The 25,906-nt window shown below is 41.5% G+C and overlaps 1 protein-coding gene across 4 annotated transcripts in view; it reads right to left on the bottom strand.

Moving 5' to 3' along the window:
• Positions 1-10,773, bottom strand: part of LOC138197478 (roundabout homolog 2) — a 58,127-nt gene extending 47,354 nt beyond the window's left edge. For 3 of the 4 annotated variants that reach the window (XM_069148344.1, XM_069148345.1, XM_069148346.1), the window contains exons 1-2: positions 10,138-10,773; positions 631-957 (exon numbers count right to left, since the gene is read on the bottom strand). In XM_069148344.1, coding sequence (XP_069004445.1) covers positions 631-957; positions 10,138-10,192 — 382 coding nt within the window. In that variant the 5' untranslated portion in view covers positions 10,193-10,773. The remainder of the gene's footprint in view (positions 1-630; positions 958-10,137) is intronic. The other variant, XM_069148343.1, reaches the window with a different exon arrangement.
• Positions 10,774-25,906: the final 15,133 nt, after the last annotated feature.

Here is a 25,906-nt window from a genome sequence, read left to right on the forward strand (position 1 = left end):
CTGAGAGGAGGTGTCTCTTTAAGACGCCGAGCGTCGTGTAGACGTGAAAGGAACAGGTGCGTGAACAGAGGCAGCTCACAAACAGGTAGCTGATCACAATTTGGGAAATTCATATTGTTTTCAAAAACTCTTCAGTTAATAAAAATCATCCTATCTCCAATTAGAATAAACATTCATACCAGAGGTTCCTCTAAATTAATGAAGAAAAGTCATATATAGCTTATAGTGTTGTAATCGTATTTATGGGATGTATATTGTTGCATTTACTGAGCAGACTCTTCTAAAAGTGGAATTAATACTGAACACACGAACACACACACACACACACACACACACACACACACACACACACACACACACACACACTGCATCACTGTCACCATTGCAGCCTAAAATAGGAAACAAATCTACAGGCCATTACTTATTGCTGAATGTTTTTCGGTACTTTCTCCCTCCCGTTTGGTTCTTTCAAATCATTATTTTTAAGCACCAGCAGCTCTCCGGTGGACCTCCACCAGACAGGCTGCAAAAAGATCTGGGACACAACTGTGGAGCATCTGTAAACACACATCAGGATAAAGTGCAGAAGAGTATACTTTTAGGACAGTGATCAATAACTCGGAGCCTTACTGGCGACTTCCAGCGAAGCGTTGCGGCTGATGGCCTCTCCCAGGTAGTTGCGGGCCACACACGTGTAGACGCCCTCGTCCGGTTTGCTCCGCCGTCCGTGCACGATGCGCAGGAAGAAGAGGGAGCCGCTGGGCAGGAGCATGCGGTGCGAGCGGGGGTCGTCCTTGTCGGTCTCCACGCGCTCGCCATCTTTGTACCACTCGATGCCGGGAGCGGGTCTGCCCTCCGCCTTGCAGTTCAGGGTGGCGGGCTCCCCCTTGGACACAATGAGATCCGAGGGGTCCTCCACGATCCGAGGCGCGCTGTCTTCAAACCGAGCCCGGGACCCTGTGGGGCAGAGAGGAAGTTACCGATCCGGCTGACCAGCAAACATATAATTTGTCTGTGAGAGGGCAGACAAAAGCAAAGTGAAGAATATCTTCCTGTGTAGCTGCTGGATAAATCAGTGTGTAGCCGAGCAGCGAATCATCGCTAATCTCTCTTTAAAGATTGACTCTCCATTCAGAGTAAGACATCATATTCTGCTCCTTTCAGATAAATAAACACATCTATTTCCTCCTCCTATATTCTCTATATGCTGTACAGTATAGCCACCACCTGCTCCGAGGATGCAACCAGTCATGTGATGCGGTAATGGCCGATCTCTCCGACAGTCAGGGTTGTTGCAGATGTGGAGATGATAGCTGAGAATGAGACAGGGAGATCTTTGCATTTGAAGGGGGAGAAAGATTTTTAGGGAATGAGCGAAGCGGAGGGATATAGATAACTCCCATATCCCGTCTCTCTGGGGATCCATTACTATCTTCGCTTGGCTGGGAGGAAAAGGCACACTGCTTTGAGACCCAAGGTAAGCTTTTAGAGCACGACCAAATATCTCGAACAATGTGGTACAGTTAGAGAAATGAATAATTCAAACTGCTGCTGCTGCTTTTAGTTTGCTTCTGAGAAACAGATGGTCGCCCTCACTCCCTCCCCCTCAAAAGAAAAAGAAAGAAAGAAGGAAAATGAAATGGTCACTGTGCCACTGATTGTTGTGCTCTCTCTGTCCCAGGCATTATTTTCAGCACATAATCTAGACTGCCATGAAAATCCCCCCCTCATCATGGGAGAGGAGCAGTCAGGAGTAACCTAATGACATACATTCTGCTGTTACATTACACTTAAATCTGAGGCAGCAGGATAAAGCCGCACTTTTTCAGCTGTAAGCAGATTTATGTCGCCATGATGGCACCGACCTGGAGCAAACATCTAGAGAGTGCTCTCAGCTAACAGCGCAGAGGTCAAAAACCAGGACGGCACTAAAGCGGGATGTGGATGGAAATCAATCGAGCTGTTAAAATGTGCCGCGGCACCTTCAGCAGGTCCTGACACGCTTTGTCCGGTAGTTTTCCTTCAGCTTCGCCTGCGGTGCTGCGAGGTGCATGTCATTCTCAGCGGGCGGGCAGAACTCGGCAGGATACCTGTCATGATACCTACACATAATTTCTGGAGAACAGAAAGGGAACGCTCTGTTTTAAACTTAATGAATCGCTGAAGATAAAACCAATCTGCTTCAGTCTCTCGTTTAGTGTTGTCTTTTTGTGTGTTTCGCTCGCTCAGTTTACATTATGTGGTGTGATGCTGCGTTGTTATTGGTTTGAAGCAGAGACATCGTACATCATCACTGTTTACCAAAACAAAGTGTAAATCACGTCATGCTCGGCCTGCGAGATAATCCTTTAAGATATCATAATATTTTGTCACATCTGTATGATGTGTGTGAAACAGCCGCGAGTCCATATTGACACGTTTCACTGTGTTTGTCCACAGAAAAATGTATTTGATAAAGAGAAACTCTGCGGCTCAGCGATGTCCCGGCGTTAAACCGTGTTTTCAACGCACGCAACGGAGCTCAAATCCCAACCTCCTGTAATACAGTTACATCACTCTGAGCTGCCTGCCTCTTCAGTGATAACTCGATTTTATCACACCCACAAAACAAAAAAAACAGGGAGAGAGAGTCAACCTCTTAAAAGACTCGAGCAGTAGTGTGTTATTGGATTTTCATTAAGTTTGTATACTTGGAAATAGAGATTATATAAGAAAGGCCAAACCTATAGCAGTAGCTCTCTAAAGCTGAAGCGCTGATAATGAACAACTTCAAAAAAAAAAAAAAAAAAAAAAAATTACACCTCCCACGATGCAACTCTTTTAATAGTTCCTCGCTGCCTGGTTTATACACATATGTCCAACCCCACATCCCCAGATTGTAACGCAGGTTTTTAACATGGATGTATTATTAAGGTCTGCGAGTCCAAGTTTCTCAGTGCTGCAAAATTTTCAAAGCTTCCTCCACGAGGTACCCAGCCAGAAGTGTCCTTCTCAGTCCTCTGGTCCCAGACACATGAGCAGTGAAAAAGAAAATAATAATAATCGGCCTTTTTAGATTTTTCATGTTATTGGACCAGATGGATCACATTCTGATGAGTTTTTTGACGGGGTTTGGAACAAAGAATGATAAATCTACCTGGAAGTAATGCATTACTAATGCCAGTAGTAGTTATTACGATTAACTGTACACGTCAGACCTTCAACTCTAGATGTTTTGTGGAAAGGTATTCAAAAGAAATATTTACCAACCCGAAGCATACTTTCACAGCACCTTGAACACCAAAGTGTTGGTGCTTTGGAACGCGCCAGATTTTCCTTTACAGACAGACACTGTTAACAAACCATTTGATATTACTGTTAGTGGTGTTGATGTTTATCGAAATATATCTAAAACTGTAAATATTATAACCCTAAAGCTGATGTCAAAATCAATTACTATTTACAAGATTAAAATTTGTTTCTGTCCACCGGATGAGTGTAGGTCCAGTATTCACTCTCCTTTTAGCTCTGTTTTTGGTCTCCACCAACTCTAGAGGGAAACATCTGGCTAATTCACTGCTTGATGCTCCACTTTGTTCACCAGCTCGTCACTACAGGTGTCAGTCTGCAGCTCGGTGTTTGGCTGGTTTAGGTTCAGGACAGCTGATGAGAGTTGTAAAGCTGTGGGACGGACGACGAAACTATGAGCTGAAAGACTGCAACGCTCCGTAGTGTTGATTTGAACTGTCGCTACAAATTGAACGTTACACATCCACTGTTTACATAAAAAGAATGATCAGTGCCGCTTTAATTTTGTATTTTCTATTTAATAAGAACAGCATTAATTACTCTTTGGGACTTAACAAGCTTATATGCGTAATAATATTTGTGATTTTCAGGTACTGCTTCATGCGAATGGTTGAGATTTTGATCACAGTGAAAATTCCTGAATGAATTAAGCTTTGTTTGAAACACTTAGGCTATTTGTATCTTACAGTCATTGATCTCTCTCCTAATAATTTTTTTTTTTTAAACAAACTTTGTAATAGAGACAAATGACACTATACTTAATTACAGGGATAGAGGCTAATGTCAGTGGTCAACTACCCAATTAAGCCAATAATCTGCCATTAACAATGCCATCAACCATTAAGAAGTCATTTCAATCCTTTTATTTTACGTATTTATTGTGGCTGTAGTTGAGGTTCTCTGTTTTATCATGTTCGGTTGTCCTTTAACTCAAGTAAACAAATGCTGAAACGTCTTCATCGCTTTCAGATGGTTTAAATAGCACAAATGTCACCATGACAAATGTTTGTGTACTTGTTTATTTAATGAGTTCTTATTTGAAAGAGACGAGAGAAACTTTCGGAAATGTTGAAAGTTATTTTAACGCCTCCAGACACAGTCCAGCTGCGTATTAAAACTGGATTTAAGACATCTTTTATTCCACCGGTACAGCCGATATTATAATTATTAATGAGGGGTCACTGGACACTTACTACAGCGATCATGCAGTGGTATCAATGTGGCACAGGGCTGATGTACTACGGACAAAATAGTATTCTCAGAGAAAAAAGAATATCAAACATCTTCCGGTGGCCAAAGTGACAAAGCAGCAACCTGCCTCTGTGACAAGTGTGCAATCAGTGAAAAGTCGACGTCACTGAGCACGACAGCGACACATTTTCCTCTGCGAGAAGATTTCCACAGTAATGTTTGCTTCCTGACAGGAAGATTGTGGAGGGACGGTTGAAAGCACCTTTCAGCAAACAGAAACTCTGTCAGCCCTGTCTGTGTCGCGGAATAATACATGTCATGGGAGATAATGGGGACCTCCGTGAAGGTATGTTTTTAGTCGGATCGTAAACACGGCCCATTAGAGCCCGTGGTGGGTCCTTAGAGATATGAAAAAGGTGTGAAAATTTTTAATCTAGGGCATTCTGGCATGAAATGACTTTCAAAATTTTACAAGGACTGAACAAGCAGGGAAGGACATCGGCGGGCCGCACAGTAAGGATGAAGAATATTTTTTTAAATGAATGCACACGCACATTTATTTCAAAGTTTTCAGAATAAAAGACTAGAATTCCTTCAAACTGCTTCAGCAACAAATAAAAGACAAACCACTAATCTGCAATGAACAAATGGAGCTAGATGTATTTTTTTTTCAAACACATAACAGTTCAATAATCCCTGAGCTATAAACAGATTTCTATTCAACTGAACAGGGAGAAAAATGTCCAATTCAACGTGCGTATTGTTTCAAGAATCTTGCATCGAATATTGAAATACAAAGCAAATCGTTGTTCGCCCCATCTGGAGCCACAAAGCACACTTCATCGTTGTTACACTGCTGTCAGAGCGGACGAATCACAGAGGCCCTTTTACACACATTAACTTCTCCGACAGTGACGAGTAAAACAGAGCCAACATAAACTGGGTGAGAGTGAATGCCAGTCAACCTTGAGCCGTCGACCAATAGGGAAGGAGCTTTATGAAGGAGAGTGTCCCAACCTCATATAATGTTACTGTTGTCAAGGGTACCCTGAGTACCAACTAATGTGTCAGAACGAACGAGATGTTCTTTCACAGAAAAAAAAAAGCATGCAGGTAATTCAATTTAACGGCTCCAATAGTTAAATACAGGTTGAGTTATTCTCTTTTAATCTGCTAATTTATGATTTATTTCATCAATGCTTCAATGGTTCCTATGTTATGAATGTCAAACATTTTATGAACAGTTGGTTCTTTACGCTGAAGTGGTTATGAAGCAGCATTTGGAGTCGTGTTTCTTTTAGGGATGATCATCTCAAGCAGAAATACTTTTCAATAATCACTCTGAACTAACCGATTATTAATCGAAGCCCAGAGTCCGATCACAATGTGTTCTTCTTCTCTTTATTTTGTTTAATGGCGGCTGGCGAACAGCTTTTAGATGCATCACCGCCACCTTCTGACGGGAGTAACACATTACAACCAGGCGCCGGTTAAAACAGGGGAAATAAGGAAGAACGATAGTCCCATACACCAATAGATTTTTATTTAAGTGACTATTCGAATATTCGAGTATTAACTTTTTCTGTAGGCGACAGCACAAAGGAGGAAACAACAACAATAAATATAAAACGGACAAAAGAAATAAATAACTTATGTGGCCTAGTTTCCTGCAGAACGAACGAAGACCAATAGTCACGTATACTAATCTATTTTTTAGACTTTAATGACTTTTCGAATATTCAAACATCATGACCCATCCCTAGTTTCTGTGCTTGCCTGCTTCTTCTTGTGTGCTTCACTCAGCTTCAGTCTGTTCGTGCACAACAGGAGCAGTCACTGAATTTTTTAATTGCCATTTCTATATTATAAATATATAGCAATATACACAGCGCTCCTCTAATTTTTCCGGGTTGAGACTATAACTTCTATACTGCATGTGTGATGCTGTTTGTCTAACAGAACTTTACATGCTAAGCATCTGAGGAAACAACACAAACACGATGTGAAGGATTCTGTTTCCTTTTCAGTGGGAATAAATAAATGAGAGCAGATTCAGAGCAGCTACAGACCGAACTCATTATGAGCTGATTATGTGTTATGATGATTACATACTGATTGTATCTGATCTATGAAAATTTCTCCATTTATTTGCAAAGGAAATGAAACAATCCGCAGTCAAATAAGTGCCACACGCAGCTTTGATTGACAAGTTATTGCATTGGTCCTAATTGCAAAACTCTGACACACGCCCACATGTTTGCTCGTGGCGTCTCCGGCATTTCCGCCCCATCTAACACAAAGACGAAGCAGGGCAAGAGCCAAGAGGAAGATCAAGATCATGTCTTAAAAACTCTGTTGATTCAGGCTGCATCTGGCATTTCTTCGCTCCGAGCTGAGGAGTTACATAACCGAGGGGAAGATGGGGCGCTTTTATTAATTAGTATTTACAACTATTAACCCTGCATCCACCCCCGGGGGCAGAAGTGTACCGCTGTCACGCGAATGTGCGAAATCAACAAAGCCACAGAAGGGACGTCCTGCTTTGCTTCAGATCGCCGTGCCTCTCGGCAACAGTAAAAACACATGCGAGAACCTGGATCTGTCTGCGCTCACAGCTTCATATCAGCTGAAAAACACGAGCGACAACAAACCTGCAGAAAGCTCGGAGACTGATTTGTTTAAGTGAGACAGTAGCAGAAAACTGGTGGCTGTCTGCTGAGATTTAGTTGTGTCTTTTTCAATTCCAAATCATTTACATACTTAAAAAGGCCAAAAACATTCAAGGAGTTCTTGTGACATTGCCAAGTAATCTCTGCGGAGGGGCGATAATGTGCCACAGCAAGCTGAAATTTCAAAGCAAGAGGAGTCAGGTTTCATTTTCTTCTGTCATCAGTCGGGGAATTTGGAGCCTTTTGTTTAGCAACTGTTCTCCTCGTTCACGATCTAATCTCTCAATGACGTCATCAGCCTCTGTACCAGAAGTGGGACATCATCAACATCCGGCAATATGACTCAGGGCTGCAGCACATTAGACGACCAACCGGCTTCTACATCAAGAGGGACTGGAAAGACTTTGGTCAGCCTTCATCCACATGTGTCACTAAGTAATGACCGCGGGGACGGAGCGGACACAAATCACCAGCCAAGGATTGTTTAGCAGCAATTAGTTCCACAACAGTTGAGTCAAGATAACTGAAATTTAAATGAGATAAATATTAATTGAGATTTGTTTTGTGTGTGTGTGTGCGTGTGTGAAGGAGCCGAGCTGCCGCGAGGAATTACATGCAATGTGTGACTGTTGTTGTTTTCCTCGCAAACACACACGGAGGTTTGACGAAAAACCCTCCACCGCCCATCTCAAGACCAGCAACAGAAGAACTCGCTTGGCTGAATACACCAACACATACAAGGCTCATCTCGCTGTAAACATTTCTTCTGCTTTTTTATATTTTTTATAATAGAAAAACAACGTGATGATATCAACAGGTGGTGTTTGTGTCTCACCACAGTCACCGCAGAAGCCATGAAGCCCCGTTCGAATCCTCTTTTTCCAAGCACTTTAATGAGAATAAACACCACTCGAAGGGAACATAGATGCAGGGGACGAGATGAAACACCCACTCCGGATTAATGGATGTAGGCAGATGGTGTTGAAAGCCACCTTTAATGTTGAGAGGTGTTGCCGGATTCTAATAATGAAGAAGTGTGAGTGCAGTGAGAGCAGTCGCAAGGGCCAAAGAGCGCCGAGATTTACAGTTACACGTCAAATAGAGCTGCAGTCACAAAGTCCCTGTGTTGATTTATCAAATTGTTTCCCCCAAATTGGTAATACTGTGTTTTTCAGCCAATGAATACACCACATGACACCGCATAGAAATATGTTTAAGGTCGTTTAGAAACAGTACAAACATCACGAAGGAGCAACGAGTCGTCATGACTACTTCTACTGTTGTGACAAAGGGGTCAGTTTTATAGCTGTGATCTCACAGAGAGTCATTGTCCAGCTCCAAAGGGCTTAATGGTGCCTTTAAGCGCTGTTTTGGTTTTACAGCCCACAACTTTAAATGCTTAAGTTCACGGTCACTGCCCTAAATTCCCTGCGTTTCTGACTTTCCCAGCACAAACGGATAACTTTAGCAACCAGCTTCTTAGAATAGCAGCAAGAGTATTTAGCAGCTAAAGACACAGATATTCAGCCTTAAAGTTGGTGGAGACCAAAAACAGCTAAAAAAAAAAAAGAAGAAAAGAGTAAGTATTAAACCGGAAACATGACTCCAGATGAATGCTAATGCTGCTAATGCAGCTGCGGGACGTCTTGATGGGTAACTCCACTAGCATGTGGCAAACAAAATCAGAAACAAAAATAAAAGGTGTCCCATGTGATTTTCTTGTAAACAAAAAAGAGTTCTGTGTTCCCCAATAAACAATTAAAAGAAACATCTCTAAAACTCTCGACAGGACACCTCAAACTGCAAACATGGTTGCGTTTTAGCCTTCCTATTATACATTTTCAATCCACAGAGGTTTCCAACACCATCTTTTTAGTCCAATATTAAATTCTCCTGGATGCCAATAATTTTCAGTCACAGGTATAGCAGCAATGAAACCACCAGCGGGACATAAATTAAGCAACAAAATGGGTAAAAACATGACTCAATAGCACTACTAGTGGTCACAAACTCTACAGGGCACCTTTAAGGCATTCATTTGAAAATAGTATTCATGTTACGTGTTTGCAAAACTAAGTTTATCTCAGATAAGCTATTGTTTTTATGAATATATTTTCTCAAATATCTCCATTGTCCTTGAAAATCCAGCATCAATCAGTTTTTAATTCATGACAATGATGGTAATATTTTCCTTTCGTATTCACTGAGTTAAATTAAATGTCCTTAATGTTTTAAAATATTCAGAACCGAGACTGAAAAAAAAACATCTGCACTCTCATCAATTGCTTTTTCTGAGCCCTGCTTTTATTTATGGTTTGGATTAAGGCTCTGACATTTAAGCTGTTATTAGAGCAATTGTTAAAACAGTTAATCCTTTTGTCAAAGGTAATCAAAATGGAGCTTTTAAAAGCATTTTTCTCTAATAATATGTATACATCTCCATCAGCATGTTTTACGGGAGGAGGCTGCTCAGTTTCTGAGCTCCCAGCTGGACTAAAAGTGAGAGTTAAATGGTTTTACTTCTCCCACTAGTGGATCCTCTTTTGACCTCCATTGCTGCCTGGTGGCATCTCTGTGTGGCCACCTCGGTCCTCAGGGACACTCTGAAGACAAAATGTGGATCTTTCTTGGCATTCACCAGTGGTATTTAATAGTAAAAAAAAAATTTTAAAATGCATGCGTGACATTTTCCCTTTGTAAACCCATTTTGTTGTTAGGAGCACGAAGCAGTCAAGATATACCTGTTTGAAATGCAGCGAAACAACATTTACATCCATCTGGAGGGACAGAAAACACGATAAGACAAGTCCAAAACACTGCGAGGCAGTCACGCCATATGGACTGCGAGTGTGTGTGTGTGTGTGTGTGTGTGTGAGAGAGAGAGAGAGAGAGAGAGAGAGAGAGAGAGAGAGAGAGAGAGAGAGAGAGAGAAATAGGAAAGAACAGAGAGAAGGACTTATATAAGAGACTTCTGTAAAAGATATCTTACCTGAAGCGATGGTGATGAATGAGGTCGTCACAAGTAGTAAATTTCCAAAGTTCATCTCCTCGCTGTCCGGGTGCCAAATCCTCCGGAGTGTGCAGCCTCTGGTAAAAAATTACCAGTCAAAGCAAACCTCCAGTCATTAGATGAAGCCCAGATTACACTAAATTAAACTGGACCGAGAAGGAGACAGAGCCTCAGCTGGAATATGTCAAGCGAGTAAAATCACCCCGGAAAAACTTTGATGTCAGTCCCATGGAGCCGTGACAGCAGCGGGATGAACAGCAGCAGCAGCAGCAGCACCGCCCCGGAGGAACCTAAAACTCAGCAGCATCACTTCTTTCAGCCCGCATGGTCTCTCTCACACACACACACACACACACACACACACGCACACACACACAAACACTTCTCACGAACATGCACCTCTGCTGCGGCCGAAAAACACAAACAAAAAAAAAGAAAAAAAAAAAGGAGGTAATTTTAATTATATTTGGTCCCGGTCATGAATAAAACAGCTCCTCCTCTTCCTCCTCTTCCTCTGCTATGATCCGGCCGGTTGCAGGTTGCGGCTTCGGCTTGTGGAGCGGATATGAAGCGCTGCACATGCCGCCGAGCCGAGCCGAGCTGCGCACTCCCAGCTCTCAGCGACAAATCACCGCCGACCTCCCGGAGTCTGAGCTTTAAAGAGACAGAGACGACACCTGCTTCACCGGAGGCACCACTGAGACCGAGGGGAGGAGGACTTATCAGTCGGAGATATTTCTGGGTTATAGTTTGAATAGAGTGAGGGTCAGTGGTTAAAACGTTATAAGCAAAACTCCTGATAAAAATGAGAAATGATGGGCGAGACCTTAAAAATGGTGTTAGGTCTCAAATATAATGAAATTATCTTTTTTCTATGTATCTTTTTTTTGGTATAAGTAAGAGAAAAAAAGAATCTGAAAATCTGATTTCTGAAAAGGAAAAAAAGCACCATTTGTTGTGATGGAGGCCAGATTGGTAGCGACCACAAGTCAAAGAGGTTGGAAACCACTGGGTTAGAGGTCAAATCTGAGGGTTATGATTATTTCGATAAAGATTAACGGTTAAGTCTAAAATCTTTTGTTTTGAGGAAATTAAAGTCCATGAAAAGACTGCAAATATCCAAGGAAATTTAATGAGGGATTCCTGATTGTATATTAAGTTACATTACGGTAAATCAACTATTTACAGTTTTTTGTTTTTTTTTCAAAATACTGAAATTCAATGTCAATGCCATGTTTGCACACCTTCTTATTCGTTTTCTGGTGGTCCATCTGAAAATATTCCCATTATTGATTAGATACAAGGCCTCAAAACCCGGCATGTTTGGGGGCGTGTCTGTTTGATTGACAGGCCTGAGGTACAGTCAGGTTTCAGCTATAAGTGGGCGGGGCGTTGTGTCCCTGGGTTTCCAATCAGACTAAGTCGGATCCACCGCTCGAGCAAGATGGCGACGAAGGAAATGGCAAAGTCGAGGCTTCAGAACGTTCGTTCACAAACCGAAGGGTGACGTCACTATTAAATGCCGCTTGGGGACAAAGAAAAAGGTCATGTGACGTAGGGAGGCAGGTTGGGGGTGGTTGGATGGATCAAAACAAAGACTTTCATCCAAGAAATTTCTGCAAAGAAATCCTGACCTAACCATATTATTTTTAATGGCTAAACCAATGGCACCTTACTATTCACGCCTGGGCGAGGCCAAAACACACTGACACGGTATCGTATGAGGGACGTATTACAAGTTTTTCCCAGTTTGTACCGTCTCCTTGTGATTAGACTCTTGGTTGCTACTTCGGCAAGATATATTTTTCCATGTCAGGAAAACTAAATACAGCACAACACACGTGTTGGGTTTTCATGAACAACACCCTCACATCATCCACGGTGCTCCTCGTTCGTAGTGGTGACATGCGTGCGTGTGCTGTCCTGTGAGTTTCTGCTTTACACAACGAAGCTCTAACGATAGAAGCCGTTTATGACGCAAACATGTGATATTGTTCTGCATAAATAAACGTGACACTTCAAAGTTCTGCCAACAGTTATTGTTTATTTATAATCACTGCATCAACCACCCTCGGTTTCATCATCATCACCGCTGCTAACGGGGAGCGTTACCTTGTCCCGCGTCCTCACCGCTCCACATCGTCCTGCTGTTCAGCCTCCACCCTCTGATTCTGCTGTGATTTATTCAGCAGCTGTTGTTTCACACCCACTCCTCCACAATCTGGCCCCGCTGCGGCCCCCGGTTGCCCGGCCGGGTCGTCCTCTCTGGGACCTGTAGACACAAACAGCTCCCCGGGGGGTTCGAGATCTATTTTCACTTAGTCCCCCTCCTCCAGCGCAGACCAGACCGGTTCCTCGGTGCTGTTGATTCTCCTCCCTCCTCCTCATTGTGTCGGTGTCAGGCTGCGACACCCCAACATGATGGAGAGTGACTGTTGGACGGTCAGGCGCCTGCTCTCCTTTGTGCCCTTGAATAGGGCTGGAAATTGGGCAACGGAAGAGGATCCAGATGTCTGTTGCGAGGCATGACCCAAAGAGGGGCACCACAATGGCTTCAATGCCAGCGTCAGTGGAAGTGTGGAGCTATTAAGGGCCACAATGGCTAAACAGGCATAAAATAGAGGCATCTCATCAGGAGAGTGGAGGGAGTCTTGGAGGTGTCAGATGGGAACGGGGGTCGTTTGTTCAAACATAAACATCAACAAATTCATCAACCTAAAATCTAGATGTGCAAGACGTGTATTTTAATTTCCTTTTTTTTTTTCACATAAAAAGGCGGTAACATGTATTTTAACATTACTGTTAACGGAAGCCCACAGTTTTCCTTTTTTTTTCTCAAAATATTTCCACAGAGAAGTTTTGCAGCTTCCTCCTGCTCCGTATTTTGCATCTTACATCAGACCTGACGCCTTTGTATGATGTCCAGCTTTAGTCAGTGCATACCAAGTGGACACGTCATCATTAAACATTCAACCAAGTCCTTCCAGTCATTTGGACAGGCATCTCCCTGCTGGAAAACCCAGCAGCGCTGCAATATTTCAATTAAAAGGAGCAGGTGTTGTCAGTCAATCTGAGTCCAGTATTGTGCCTGTTAGGCCCCATAGTCTGGAAATGAATCAATACAAAAGCCATTTTAAAGGATTATTTTGACATTGGCCAGGTTTCCATCCACTTCTTTTTATAGAAAAAGAAAATCTGCAAAAGAAAAGGTGAACAATGAGCATTTAAATTCACAATCCTGGAGACAGTTGGTGGTCGTTACAATGAATGCAGAAGAAGAGGCCACGATGAGAGCATCAGTCAAAACTCAGTCAATGCAAAACAATGTGTTGAATATTAATTTGTGGATCATTATCATTCCCTTAATCGCTCCACACAGATATGATCAGAACTCGTCTTTCTAGTGAAGCAGAAATTTCCGAAGACGTTTAAGTCCTGTTTCACGTAGATCGGATTTATTTTCCATTGCACTTTAGGGCTTTTTGATTTTATCAATACATCAACTTATATACTAATGTATGTTAAATAACTACGTAGTATACTAACATGAAATTACATATTTTAACCCCAACACGATCTTTTAACCCTGACCCAGCGGTTTGGGCGTCTAAACCGAAGGCAGTTCAGACTACCAGACAGAATCTGTGTTTTGTCAAATCCAAATTGTATCAGGATGAACTTTTATATAGCTGTGACCTGACTGCACCACAGGTCTGTCCATCAAACAGACACGCCCCCAAAAACTATAATATATTCTTTGGGCTTATTTTATAATTAATGAGGGATTATTTTCAGATGGACCTCCAGGAAAATAATAAGGAGCAACTTTAGTGAATAACACCAATCATGACTTGTGGAAAAAATATATCACTTTGTATTTGATGAGACAAGTTGAATGAGAGTCTATGGAGCCGGAGGCTTTTTGGGGCCAACCTCGAGTGGCACTCAGTGGTATTGCAGTTTAAGACACTTCTGCATCGGCCTAATTTTTCAGAGCCGGAAGCTACGAACACTTTTATTATTATTAACAGTCTATGGTTGGTACAGCGAGTTTTTCTGCCGGACTATTTCTTGGCCCGGAGTATTGATTTCCTTCAATGAGACCTGATTGGTCCTTGCAAATACATATAATCCTCCAGATGATGAACTATGAATTAAATTGTGTTTTTAAAATCTCTGCAGCACATAAAACACAATACGGCAACATTTTAACTGTGTCTTTCCCCCTTTGTGTGAGTCTGAGCTTCAGGATCTGACAGGTTTAAAGTGACACTTGGTCTTTTTTTTCTCTCTTTGCTGTAGGTGTGTGTGTGTGTGTGTGTGTGTGTGTGTGTGTGTGTGTGTGTGTGTGTGTGTGTGTGTGTGTGTGTGTGTGTGTGTTGACAGTACAGCGAGCTGCAGATGGTTGGATGTGGCAGTCTGTCTGACTGCGGTAAAGAATGTGAGATTCAGCTGTTGGCTTCTCAGACCCCCCCGACCTTCTGTGGATCTGATAGCCGTCCGCCTCCGTCTCACTGACATACTCCATACTGTTTCGCTCTCACCGCGTAGCAAAACAACTTCCAGACCTGTCAGACGCCGACACTCCTCTCAGGATGTTCGCATCCTGGTTCTCTGTCACTAATTGAGCTCCTATTTACACGACGGAGAGTCTCCGCTGCTGACCTGCTGAGATATCTTGTCAGCACTTTTAATTAGTCACAGGAGCAGGGGTGTTGTTTTCTAGTGGTGTGTGAGAAAGTGCATACGGCCTTCGGATAGCCGCGAGGACTCCAGAGTTTATTTATAGGCCGAGAGTCGCAGAAACTAATTTACATTCAATGCACCAGAATGCTGCGAAGGTAAGCAGCTGCTTTTCCTGCAACATTTGACTCAAAGGCTCAGCTTTTTAAAAATAAAATCTTTTGGGACCCCGGCCAGCAGAGGGAGCCCTACATGCCAGTGCAGCTCCTCTTCTGTCAGGCTCTTAAATGGCAGTGTCACATTGTTTGACAATGAGCAGTGCACGTGGCTGGAGGAGCCCTGGAGGAGCCCTGAACTCCTGCTGCATCTGATAAACTGCTATAATGAGCCTGTGTGAGGCTGCTTACAGTACACACTACACTGCGTGATAAATTCTACTGCTCTTCTCTGCTCATTCGACGTGTACTGTCGTTTTGCCCAAATTAAGGTTCATGCATGAAAGGCAGTCACTAGTGCAGAAGTAAAAAACTTTCCCAAAGAGTTTTCTTCTGCTGTTATCAGATCTACTTCCTCCCAACTCTTAATATCTCCAATTAGATAGAAAGTTATTTAAACAAATCAGTCAAAAGTTAAATTTTTTTTTGACTTCTTAGCATATAGAATAATGATGCCTTGAATATTTTCGAGGCATTATCTGATCAAATTTTACATTGTACATCATAATTTTAGTGACTGTGTCCTAATTTTGCTGGCACCACTGATGTACACTGAAAATATAATTTGTTTCAACGTAATAATACGAGTGAAAGGGCTGCATTAAATAATCAAATATTGCATGTTGGGTTCATTTGTTAATTTACTGAATGTAATGAATCAATTTCAGCTTAATTAAAATTGTTCGGATTTTGAACTTTGTTGATTTTATTTTAATTAATTAATTCACTCAACTCCTGTGTTAGTTGTTAGAACTTAAAAATCCATTTCAACTTAATTCGTGTGTGCTGATTGGTAGTTTTTCATGTGATTTACCACAACTAAAATTAAGGGACAAACAGGACGCCGGTATTCGCAGCTTTGCACTTTTATGCCTTTTAGTTTGTAGACTGTGGCTTTGTTCAGACTGCAGGCAAATCGGATTTGTTTCTCACATCAGATCTTTAGGACAGACTTTCTGTGTTGTTATTTGCATGTAAGCCAATCAGATTTAGTGTGTCCAGGCCTCACCAAGCTATCTGCACTGGTTGCTGTGGTAACGATATACACATAGCTACGTTGGTGACGAGGCTTTCCAACACGGAAGATGGCGGCACGGAAGTGGCAGCAGATGATTTATTTGGGTTTCTGTCTGTGGAGTGTTGTTATTGTTGTTGTCCTCCACAGCACCAAAGTCTCTGTTCTCTGATATCTCTGATAGCGGTAGCACAGATTCTGCTCACCCCGTTTCTCTGAAAATGACGTTGTCACATTGTGTTGCAAGTGAAGCGAGAAATCTGATCTGAGCCAGCAGACTATCCGGAATGAAATCGCATTTCAAACATTACATTATTACATTACATTTCATTTAGCTGACGCTTTTATCCAAAGCAACTTACAATAAGTGCATTTCAACCATTAGGGTACAAATTCAAAACAACAACAATCAAGAAAGTCAAATTTTCTTCAAGAAAGCCAAACTTCAAAGTGCTATAAGTAAGTGCCATTTTAAGTGCTACTGAAGTGCTACCTATTCAAGGTAAAAGTCGGAATAGTTTTAGTACACAGAATACTGTAGGAGGGAATTGTACAATGGTCACATGAATAATATTGATGCACAAAGGACTGAACAGCTGAATGTTAAATGCTCTCCACTCACAGTGCAGTTCTACCTTAAAAATGTGCCTGTCAATCCCCCATCAACACATACCCGATGGCCGTGGAGACATGACAGAAGGAGCCAGTGGACTGAACCCACTGCAGCGCATGAGCCACAGCTGCCCCCACATCAGTGATCCAGACTACAACCCACTGCCTCTGAGGCAAACCTCTGCTCACCAGTTACCACAGATCATTCACTGATTGTCAACATTGCAGTACAGACAATTAACCTTTCTTGAGGCCAGGAACTCCATCCCACAAGCCACCTGGAAACTGTAGCAAATCAAATCTTCTATTGTCAGAGGAACCAACTCCAGATGTGTTTTTTCTGTCCAGACTTTCAAAAATCAATCTGGATATGACACAAAAACAGACTTGTGCTGGCAGTCTGAACAAGGTTATTGTGTGGTGTGCATGGCAGTGGGCATGAAGTATTTCTTTAAATCAGTTACTTTGTGAACCTTTCAACTCATCAACGTCCCGTTGTGATAAGTGCTTTTTAAACTTGATCATGAAAATGTTGGCATCTTCAGGCGACCATGTCTGCGGATTTCTTAAACTTTGTTGAAAGGAATTCTTTTTGTTATTTTGGGGGAAAATTGCATTCTATGGAGAAGCAATTAAAACAATTTTGTGAAACAGACTGAATGAGATGAACTCTACTTAACATCAGCCACTGATTCTAGTATTTACCCACACACAAAGAAAATAAAAATATATTCTGGCTTTCCAAATATTTAGCCAGTGATTGCTCGGGACAAATAGATCTCTCATGTAATTGCCACTTATGCTTGAGAGCCCATTTATCTCTTCTGCCATGTTACGTCAGAGGCCTCCATGCTGCTTCTCCTCCGTGTTTCTGCTGCAGTTAAAACAGAGTTCAGCTGCTGCGCGGAGACGTCCTGTCCTCGTTTTCGTTTGTGCTCATACTGTGTATGTAATTTGTTGTTTTCATCTGTGCAGGAGTGTTGAAAAGAGATATTAAAGGACAAAGGAGGATCATCTAAGACTGAAGAATGCAGCAGCTGATGCCAGCAGAGTCTGGGGAGCCCTCTGCCGGCCAGACCTCAAAACTGCACATATTTCCTGGGAGACACCAAGTCAACAGATTTGTCGACACTAATACAGGATTTAAACTGAGTCTTGTGTTCCATGTCAGCTCCAACATCTAACAGTATCGAATAACATGTAAATATTACTTTCATTATAGATTCAGGTAAAATGCTTTCTCTGCAGAAAGATCAGATTGACTCATTCATCTTATGTGTTTTGTTCGAGCTACAATCAAACACAAAGTTTAAACCTGGCAGCAGGTCTGTTAGCGTAAATTCATGCTTTGCAGCCACACTTTGATCAAACCTGCTGTTTAAAGTTTTAGCAGAAAAAACAAACTTTCAAAATATATCGAATTAGTTTGACTATCTTTGAGAAAAGAATTGAGCAAAATGTATTGAGAATATTTCTATTCTACAGAAATGTGACGCCATGAAATCCCCAAGATTTTAGCCTTCTTACAATTTACTCCAGTTTTATTTTATGAGTTTTACTGTAACCATAACATGTTGTTCTTTTTGCTGTTGTTTCACTTAAATGTTCATTTAATTTGCATTTATTGTTGTGTGTTCTCATCTACAATTCCACATTGAGCACTTTGTTCCTTTGTTTTAATGAGTTTGTGTGAAGATATTTTTTTTAAATATTGGGAATTGAACATTGAATTTGGTGCAAACATGCAGCTTCAACGGAAAGTTGGAACAACGAGAATAAATACAGTTGTAGGTGAATGTTTGGGCATTTTACAGAAGTAAATTCAACACCTGTACCATACAGGCTTTCAAATAAAAATGAACATCATGAACTAAAATATAGAAACAATGAAATAGTTATTGTGGGCATGTGTAAAAGTTTGAGCACTTTATGTGTCTCTGAACTTCATTTGCTAATTCGGCTATATTTGACTAATTCAAGCTTGTTAGGCAGGTCAGTGGGAGTCAGCTGATGTCAATTCCACACCTCCTTAAATCAGACCCTTCAAAGCTCCTCGAAAACACAAAGCAGGGGAAAGGATTTAAAAACACATCAAAGTGCTTTCAACTTGTAATTTCCGATGTCCGAAATGTCCTCAAGAAATGTCAGGCGAGGGGAACCGTGGAAGTTAAGATCTGGAGAATCAAGAAAACATTCAGATAAAACTTTACGTCCTCGGGGCAGAAAGGCAAAGATAAACCCTGACTGACTGTAAAGGTCAGGCTGATACCGGAGTGGGGATGAAACAGGGTCGACATGTGAGAGTCAGCACAGAAAACCTTATCTGCAGCCACATCACAAAGGGTATGTGTGCAAAACAACACCTGGATAAGACCGTTTGTTTTAGAAATGAGTGGACACATGAAGTAAAAACTGAGCTCTGTGGCTACAATCAGCACCACTACGTTCGGAGAAAACAAAGAGCAGAGTTTGATGTAAAGACCGTCTCACTAACTGTGAAGCATGATGGCAGAAATATCCTGCTTTGGGGATGCAAATGTAATGCGATCAGCGAAGAAAGCGCGAGGAAAGCGCGAAGAGGACGGCTTCTACGACGGCTTCTACGACGGGACTGTGACCCAAATCATACCTCGAAATCCAGCGTGTTACAGGTTCAAAGGGAGGGGACCCTAACGGACGACACCAGACGCAGGAAGTGGAAGAACCAGCGAGCTTTACTTACCAGCTGAAGGTTCACGACTATAAAAACCAGAGGCAACAAAACACATGCAAAAGCAAAAAAGAGGCACTTTCCAATGAACAGGCAGGTGACAAACTGAATACCACAACTATGTGGTAAACATGTAAGTAGCAGACTAATGCTGTGTACTGATATACTCACATGAACTATTTTGAGTGTAATTAGTGCGTAAACACTGTAATGTGTGGAAACATGCCGTGCACCAAAACTACCCAGATAGTTCACTCACACCGGTCCACACTATTGAGCATATGTGCATTACAATAACCCTGCTACCATACTACTTAGTTTGCCAGAAAAAGATGTATTATGTTGGACATTACAATGTACATTTTTCACACTCAACGGTCACCATCTTGGCTACGAAGCAGGAAATGTGGTGACACGGTCAGGAAGCGACAGCCGGTTTATTTTATTATGAATATTGGTGCTGAACAATTTTTTTTTAAAACTGTAAGCACATGTGCTTGGCTGGTTTAAATCGACTACCGGTTACTTAAAAGTATTGAAACTGGTATCAGTGTCGAGCTGCAACAATTCAGTTTAAGATCAAGCCAGGCTTCATTGTCCGTTTGGTAAATGTGAGTGATCACCACACATCTGCATGTCACCGTCAGGTCGAGAGAGCACCCAAATGCACGACGAAGCTGCAAGCTCAACTCACGTCTCCACGGTTTTATGGCAAACAATAAGTGTCAGGAAAAAATAGGTCAAACTCCGGGACCGGCAAAAATCACACTAGAGGAGATTAACCAATGAATTCCCACTGGAGAGCAAAGACGTGACAATCGGACTGCTGCAAAGGACGAGAGGCAGACCTACAAACACGGAGCGCTGATGGGCAAACAGCATGGCAGAGGTGAGCACAAAAAGTGGAAAAACCTGAAACTCAACAAACTAAAAGGCAGAACTGGTGACGCCACATACAGCATCACTGCAACAATCAAATGATCGATCATTTATTCGTATTCATGCCTCCAACTAGTTTATTAAAATATGAGTGTTTACTTCAGATAACTAAACAGTAGTAACACTAATGGCTGATAAATAGTAGCTTTGAGTCACTTTTTAGGTAAAAATTTTGAAAATTCTTTGATTAGAGCTTCTAAAATGTGAACATTTGTTGCTTTCCAACAGTAAGCTGAACATATTTGGGTTTTGGTCGGACAAAACAAGAGATTTAAACATGTCAAGTTGGATTCGGGGAAACTAGGACGCACATATTTCACCATTCAGTGTAATTTTATCGACAAAATTAGGCTTAATTGTAAAAATAATGACACATAATGGCAACAGTTGGATGGGCACAACAAGCAGTTCATGTTCCTCTCCTCCATCAGTGAAGAAAAACATCATCATTTGGACTCTCATCTGTCTTGCTTTTGGAGCACATCAACATATACAGCAGATATCTTTTGGTACATGCACCTTTTTTTTTCATTATCTCTCTCAGCATGTTGCCACCTTCTTTCCAATGAAACACATCATGAGGCAGCGAGTCAGAGTGTCCAGGCTGCTTTTATTCAAAAAGTAACATCTTGTTTGAGATGTACCGAGATCAGTGTCGAGACTCAGCTGCAATTTCTCATATTCTGAAAATCTGTTCATGCTCCTTTTTGTTCCTGATCCAAACGCATTTTTCTCCGACACAGACTTGGGTTCAGTTTAAATGTTTAATCTAGAAGATGTTTAGTTAAAAAAAAAAATAATAATAAATAAATTGACAAAACCTTCCCACAGTACATGTAGAAATATTGGTGTTGATGTTTTGTCAGATGTGTTTAAGTATTGTGTTGCAGAGATATCTACTGAAGTTAGCACGCTAACCAGCTAGCCCCAGCCTGGCCTGTCTTGTAATACCATTTTGCACCACAACTATAACTTAAACACAACGATGGCTGAAACTTTTGGCTGTTAGTTAACATCCACCACTGGAGAAACAGCTCACAGAGGCTAACAATTTATGTATTGACCTTGTTTGGACAAATTCAAAACTGATCTCGAGTGCAGCAGCTGATGACAACGGACATCATACTGAAAAAACACTCTAAACGCAGTTGATATATTGTTTTGTCTTTTTTCTTCTATGATCTTCCTACATAGAGAAAACTGCAGAAACCCTGAGAGCCGGTGTTACACTGAAATCTGTCCCCCATCAGATTTTGTGAGCTGCCTGATATTCTTACCCTCACTCCTCATGTCTAAACCTAACCAACACTGTCAGTCAGAATCTGATAGGTCATCGTGAGACACAGAGATCAGAGGACAGAAACACATCAGAGACTCTCGCATTGAGCTGGAAACAAACAGCTGCTCATAAATTAGCTAAATAACATAAATACAATACTTTCAGGTGGACTGCAACAGAGGGGGCGAAGCTATAAAGAGTGCCTGTCACTGAGTGAGTGAGATAAAGTTACACCGCATTTTTTTACAGGAGGTGCCGGGGGTCCCAGTTGAAGGGGGAACACTGGATTTGCCTGACAAATCTGATATTAGAACGCTTTATTTGAAACTTTTCAAACCAGTTTGGCCACACAAGAGTTGTGTTCACTGCGGTATGCATTTAGGGAACATAATTGATACAGAAAATATCCCCCTGTCAATTGAAAACGTAAAGTTAAATTCAGCTGGTTTGGGTGGAGTTCAGCTATGTGAATAAATGTTACATAACATGAGTAGCTCTGGGACACTTTCATTTTGTCAAAGTAGCTCTCAGAGGAGAAAAGGTTGGAGACTCCTGGCCTGAACCCTACAGTGACTCACTACCTAAAATACTGAAGAAATGTGATTTTTTTTTTCTTACAAATGACACATTTAAGGAAGGTGATTCTCAGACAGCTACTTTTTTTAATTTCAGGCTCTGTGTCACGCTGAAACTGTCGTCATGTACAACACCACGGAGAGAACATAAAACAGATGCAGCGCTAGCATGAAGCAAATTGGTAATTAGGATTAAATCTGAATGTTTTGGGGGTTTGGAGAGAAACAGAAGGAGGATGGTGCACATGAACAGCATGATCCTGCTGATTCACTACAAGGGCCGACGCTTCGTGACTAAAATCAGCGTAAATATGCAGATTCAGACTCATACAGACACGTTGGAGATGCATGCAAGCAAAAAAAAACGACAACAAACGAAAACAAACTTTGATGCATGTCTGCGGCTCAGGCCAAGTCATTTTCATATTCTTTATGCTCGTCCAAATCTAATCTCCTCTGTAGTGACAGCAAAGAGCGATAAATGACAGGAAGCCCATTATAGAGGGCTCATATCACCAAACGTGTGGCAGATATCCAGCCTCACACACACACACACACACACACACACACACACACACACACACACACACACACACACACACAGCCTCTGAGATTATTCACCGGCCGACTGTCCGTGCTGCACAATATGAGCGTGACGGCTACATTTTTAATGGAAATGCAGGAATGGAAGCAGACAGCGTCCAGAGCAAACTAATAGCTCCGATTTTACAGTGAGGATTCACCGAACTGCCGCCACTGATGTTTTCCTGCACGTTATGTGTGAGAAAAGAAGGCGCCTGCATCAGAGGGACAAATTCAATTAACAGAATTCAAGATATGCAGGTTACATTTTTTGATTTAATTCCAGTTCGCTTCATAATCAAGGACAGTCTCTCTTTTATTTGTTTGGCATTTATGCAAATGCACATTTCTAATTTAAGTCTCAGATAAGTTCACCAATACTTCCTGTGTGTGTTACTTTCATGCTGCTGACGGTTTCCTGTGAGGAGGTGTCAAAAATTAAGTTTTATCATGCAGCGTGAATTTCCACTTTGGGAAGGAGACATGATTTACTGAAGAGGTCAGTGAAGCAACTGTGGGTGTATTTTAATGTCATTCATCCAAATGTCACATCCCTCACAAAGCTGTTATCAGTATCTTTATTTATGCTTTTTTAATTGAAATGGAAGCGCGGCCAGGGCATTTTTGGTCAGAAAAGCCAAATGACGAGCAGCTTCTCTGTTTGTAACGCAGGTCAAAGCTGCATTACTAAAAAAAATGCTCGTAAGAGCAATATGACAAAGCATAAAAAAAAATAAAAAAAATCATTATCGTTTATCAGTAGTGCTAAACTGTAAATGTGATTATGTGTGAATTAAGTAAACATTTCAGTTTGTGATATTTTCTGTGATTGTGTCTGTTTTGAGGTTAATATGAAACATGAAATGTTCCAGAAACATTAAACTCACAGTATTTTTGAATTATTTCAGATTCAATTCAAGTAAAAACACACACTTCCTGTCTTATATGCTTGTTCCACCACTTAAAATGTAATGTTCGAAGCCAAAACAACATGTTATTTACAGTATATCTGCACTGTTGTGTAAAGAAAACCATAATTCAGCCTGATAAACAGTATGTGTATATATTTGTTGGTTAAACAAACTATCTGGGATGATTGTTGTGAAAGTTTGTGATCCCTGAGGTGTGATATTTTAATTTATAATTTGGCAATCTAAGAGGCCATGGCTGTGAAAGGGCTCCATCTCCCGTATTATAACAGATCAATAGTAGTTTTACAAACTTTACTTCTGGCTTTTCTGTCGCCTACTCTTAACACAGTCTTTAACAGTCTTTGAGTCTTTGAAGTCATAGTTTTGTTGCTAAAATTTGTGAAATGTTTATTTTTCCTGCATCTTTGCCTTTGTCAGCAGTTTCAGCAAAAAGCACATGTTGACTGAAGTAATTGCTGGCGAGCGGGGGGGGGGGGGGTTTGAAACCATTCAAAAAAACAAGTTAATACGAAATGGAAAATAGTCAATCTTGAGAGATGGAAACTGAAATCTGTATTAAACTAAGATATCCCATAATTTGCATCAAAAAAATTATCAAATGTCCACATCTGGAATAGACTTTTTCTAATTCCATGATATTGCAGGAATTCCAGGACCAGTTGAAACCCTGAGTTCAGGACTCGTGAGCAACAAACATGTAAGGAAGCTGAAAAAAAGAATGGATTTCTGATAACACTTATTAAAAAAAAAGTCTATCCAATTTCACATGAAGGTTCAGGCTGTTAAAAATGTGTTCAGACCTGATTTCTCAGCCTCAACGGTCAAAAACTAACAGCAAAGTCACAGGTTTGATTCCCTGCTGTGGCCTTTTCTAAGAGGACATTGCATGTTTTCACAGTGGATCTCACGTGGATCTCCTCTGGCTATTTCATCCCTCCGAAGACACGCAGGTCAGGGAGCTGAGACAGAAATCTGCCAACAGGTACAAGCATGAGTGTGAATGATTGTCTGTCAATCTGCACGAGCCCCGTGAGCGACTGCTGACCTGTCAATGGTGTTTTCCTCCTGCAGCCAAACAACCACTACACCCCCACTAAAACTAAACCAAAAAAAACAAAAAACAGGTGATGCACTCGCTGAAGAGTCTGCTCTGGTGCTGCAGGCTCCCACCACTAGGTGGCACAAAAGATCAAAAATAAATCTGAACACTTTGCACTTTTGCAGGCAAACCAGTGATCCATCATTTTGTTCTCTTCAGACACCGTAAAATACAAAGTGCAGAGGAGGAAAGTCCGGTCATGCTATCTAGGAGCGGACTGTCAAGGCTACGCTCTTCCTGCACCACCTGCCAGCCAGATAAAGGCATCTCTGCCGGCGTCAACAATGGACACATTCAGGAAAACTGCGGGGAGTGTGTTTCCTCGTATAGATAGCCATGAAAGTGACACAAATCACAGAGATACTGGAGAAATCTGCCACAGACACATTAGTCGGACTAAATGCCAGAATCTAAAGATTAAATTCTGTCTTGTCAGTGTGTTTTGTGCAGCGGTTCATCGTGTGTGCGCTCTGTATTAATTCACAGGTGAGCTGGTGGTGGAGGAGTCTTTAACATTTCTGTTAGATGGCTCATCGAAGGGGAACTGTGTTGGAGAGCCCTGAACATGCATGCTGTGCAGTTTCATATCAGCGGCTCCTTCACACTTAATCAATTATTCACACGTCTGTGATTTACTCAGTTTTCACACACTCACACTCACACAGAAATATGAACACAAAAGTCATATTTTTTATCTGAAAAATACAGGCAACACGTTAGATCAGACACATTGGCATTAACTGAGGACCTAGATATGAATTATAGCGTTGAGTACACACACAGAGGGGGGTGCACTTTATGGCCTGAGATGAACTCAGGTGGTAATTAACGTTGGCGATGTCTCCACACATTCACTAAACACCATGCGTACTCTGGCAGTTTCTTTACAAACATACAGAATAGATACAAACCACCAAATGTCGTCAGTTTCAACAGTGAGTCAGTTGCACTTCCATATTTAACGCTACAGGAATAAATATTTATGTTGTTTCTGTTCACTTTTGGAGCATTTATTTCACACCTGGCATTTCCTCAGAGCTCTGACTTCCTCTTCTAACACATCTTCAACCCGACAGTACTGGAGATCTTTACAATCTGCACAGGTTC

The sequence above is a fragment of the Embiotoca jacksoni genome, unplaced genomic scaffold (assembly GCF_022577435.1).
Source record: "Embiotoca jacksoni isolate LCO1_2020_lvr unplaced genomic scaffold, fEmbJac1.0.p SCAF_14, whole genome shotgun sequence".
Taxonomy (NCBI): domain Eukaryota; kingdom Metazoa; phylum Chordata; class Actinopteri; family Embiotocidae; genus Embiotoca; species Embiotoca jacksoni.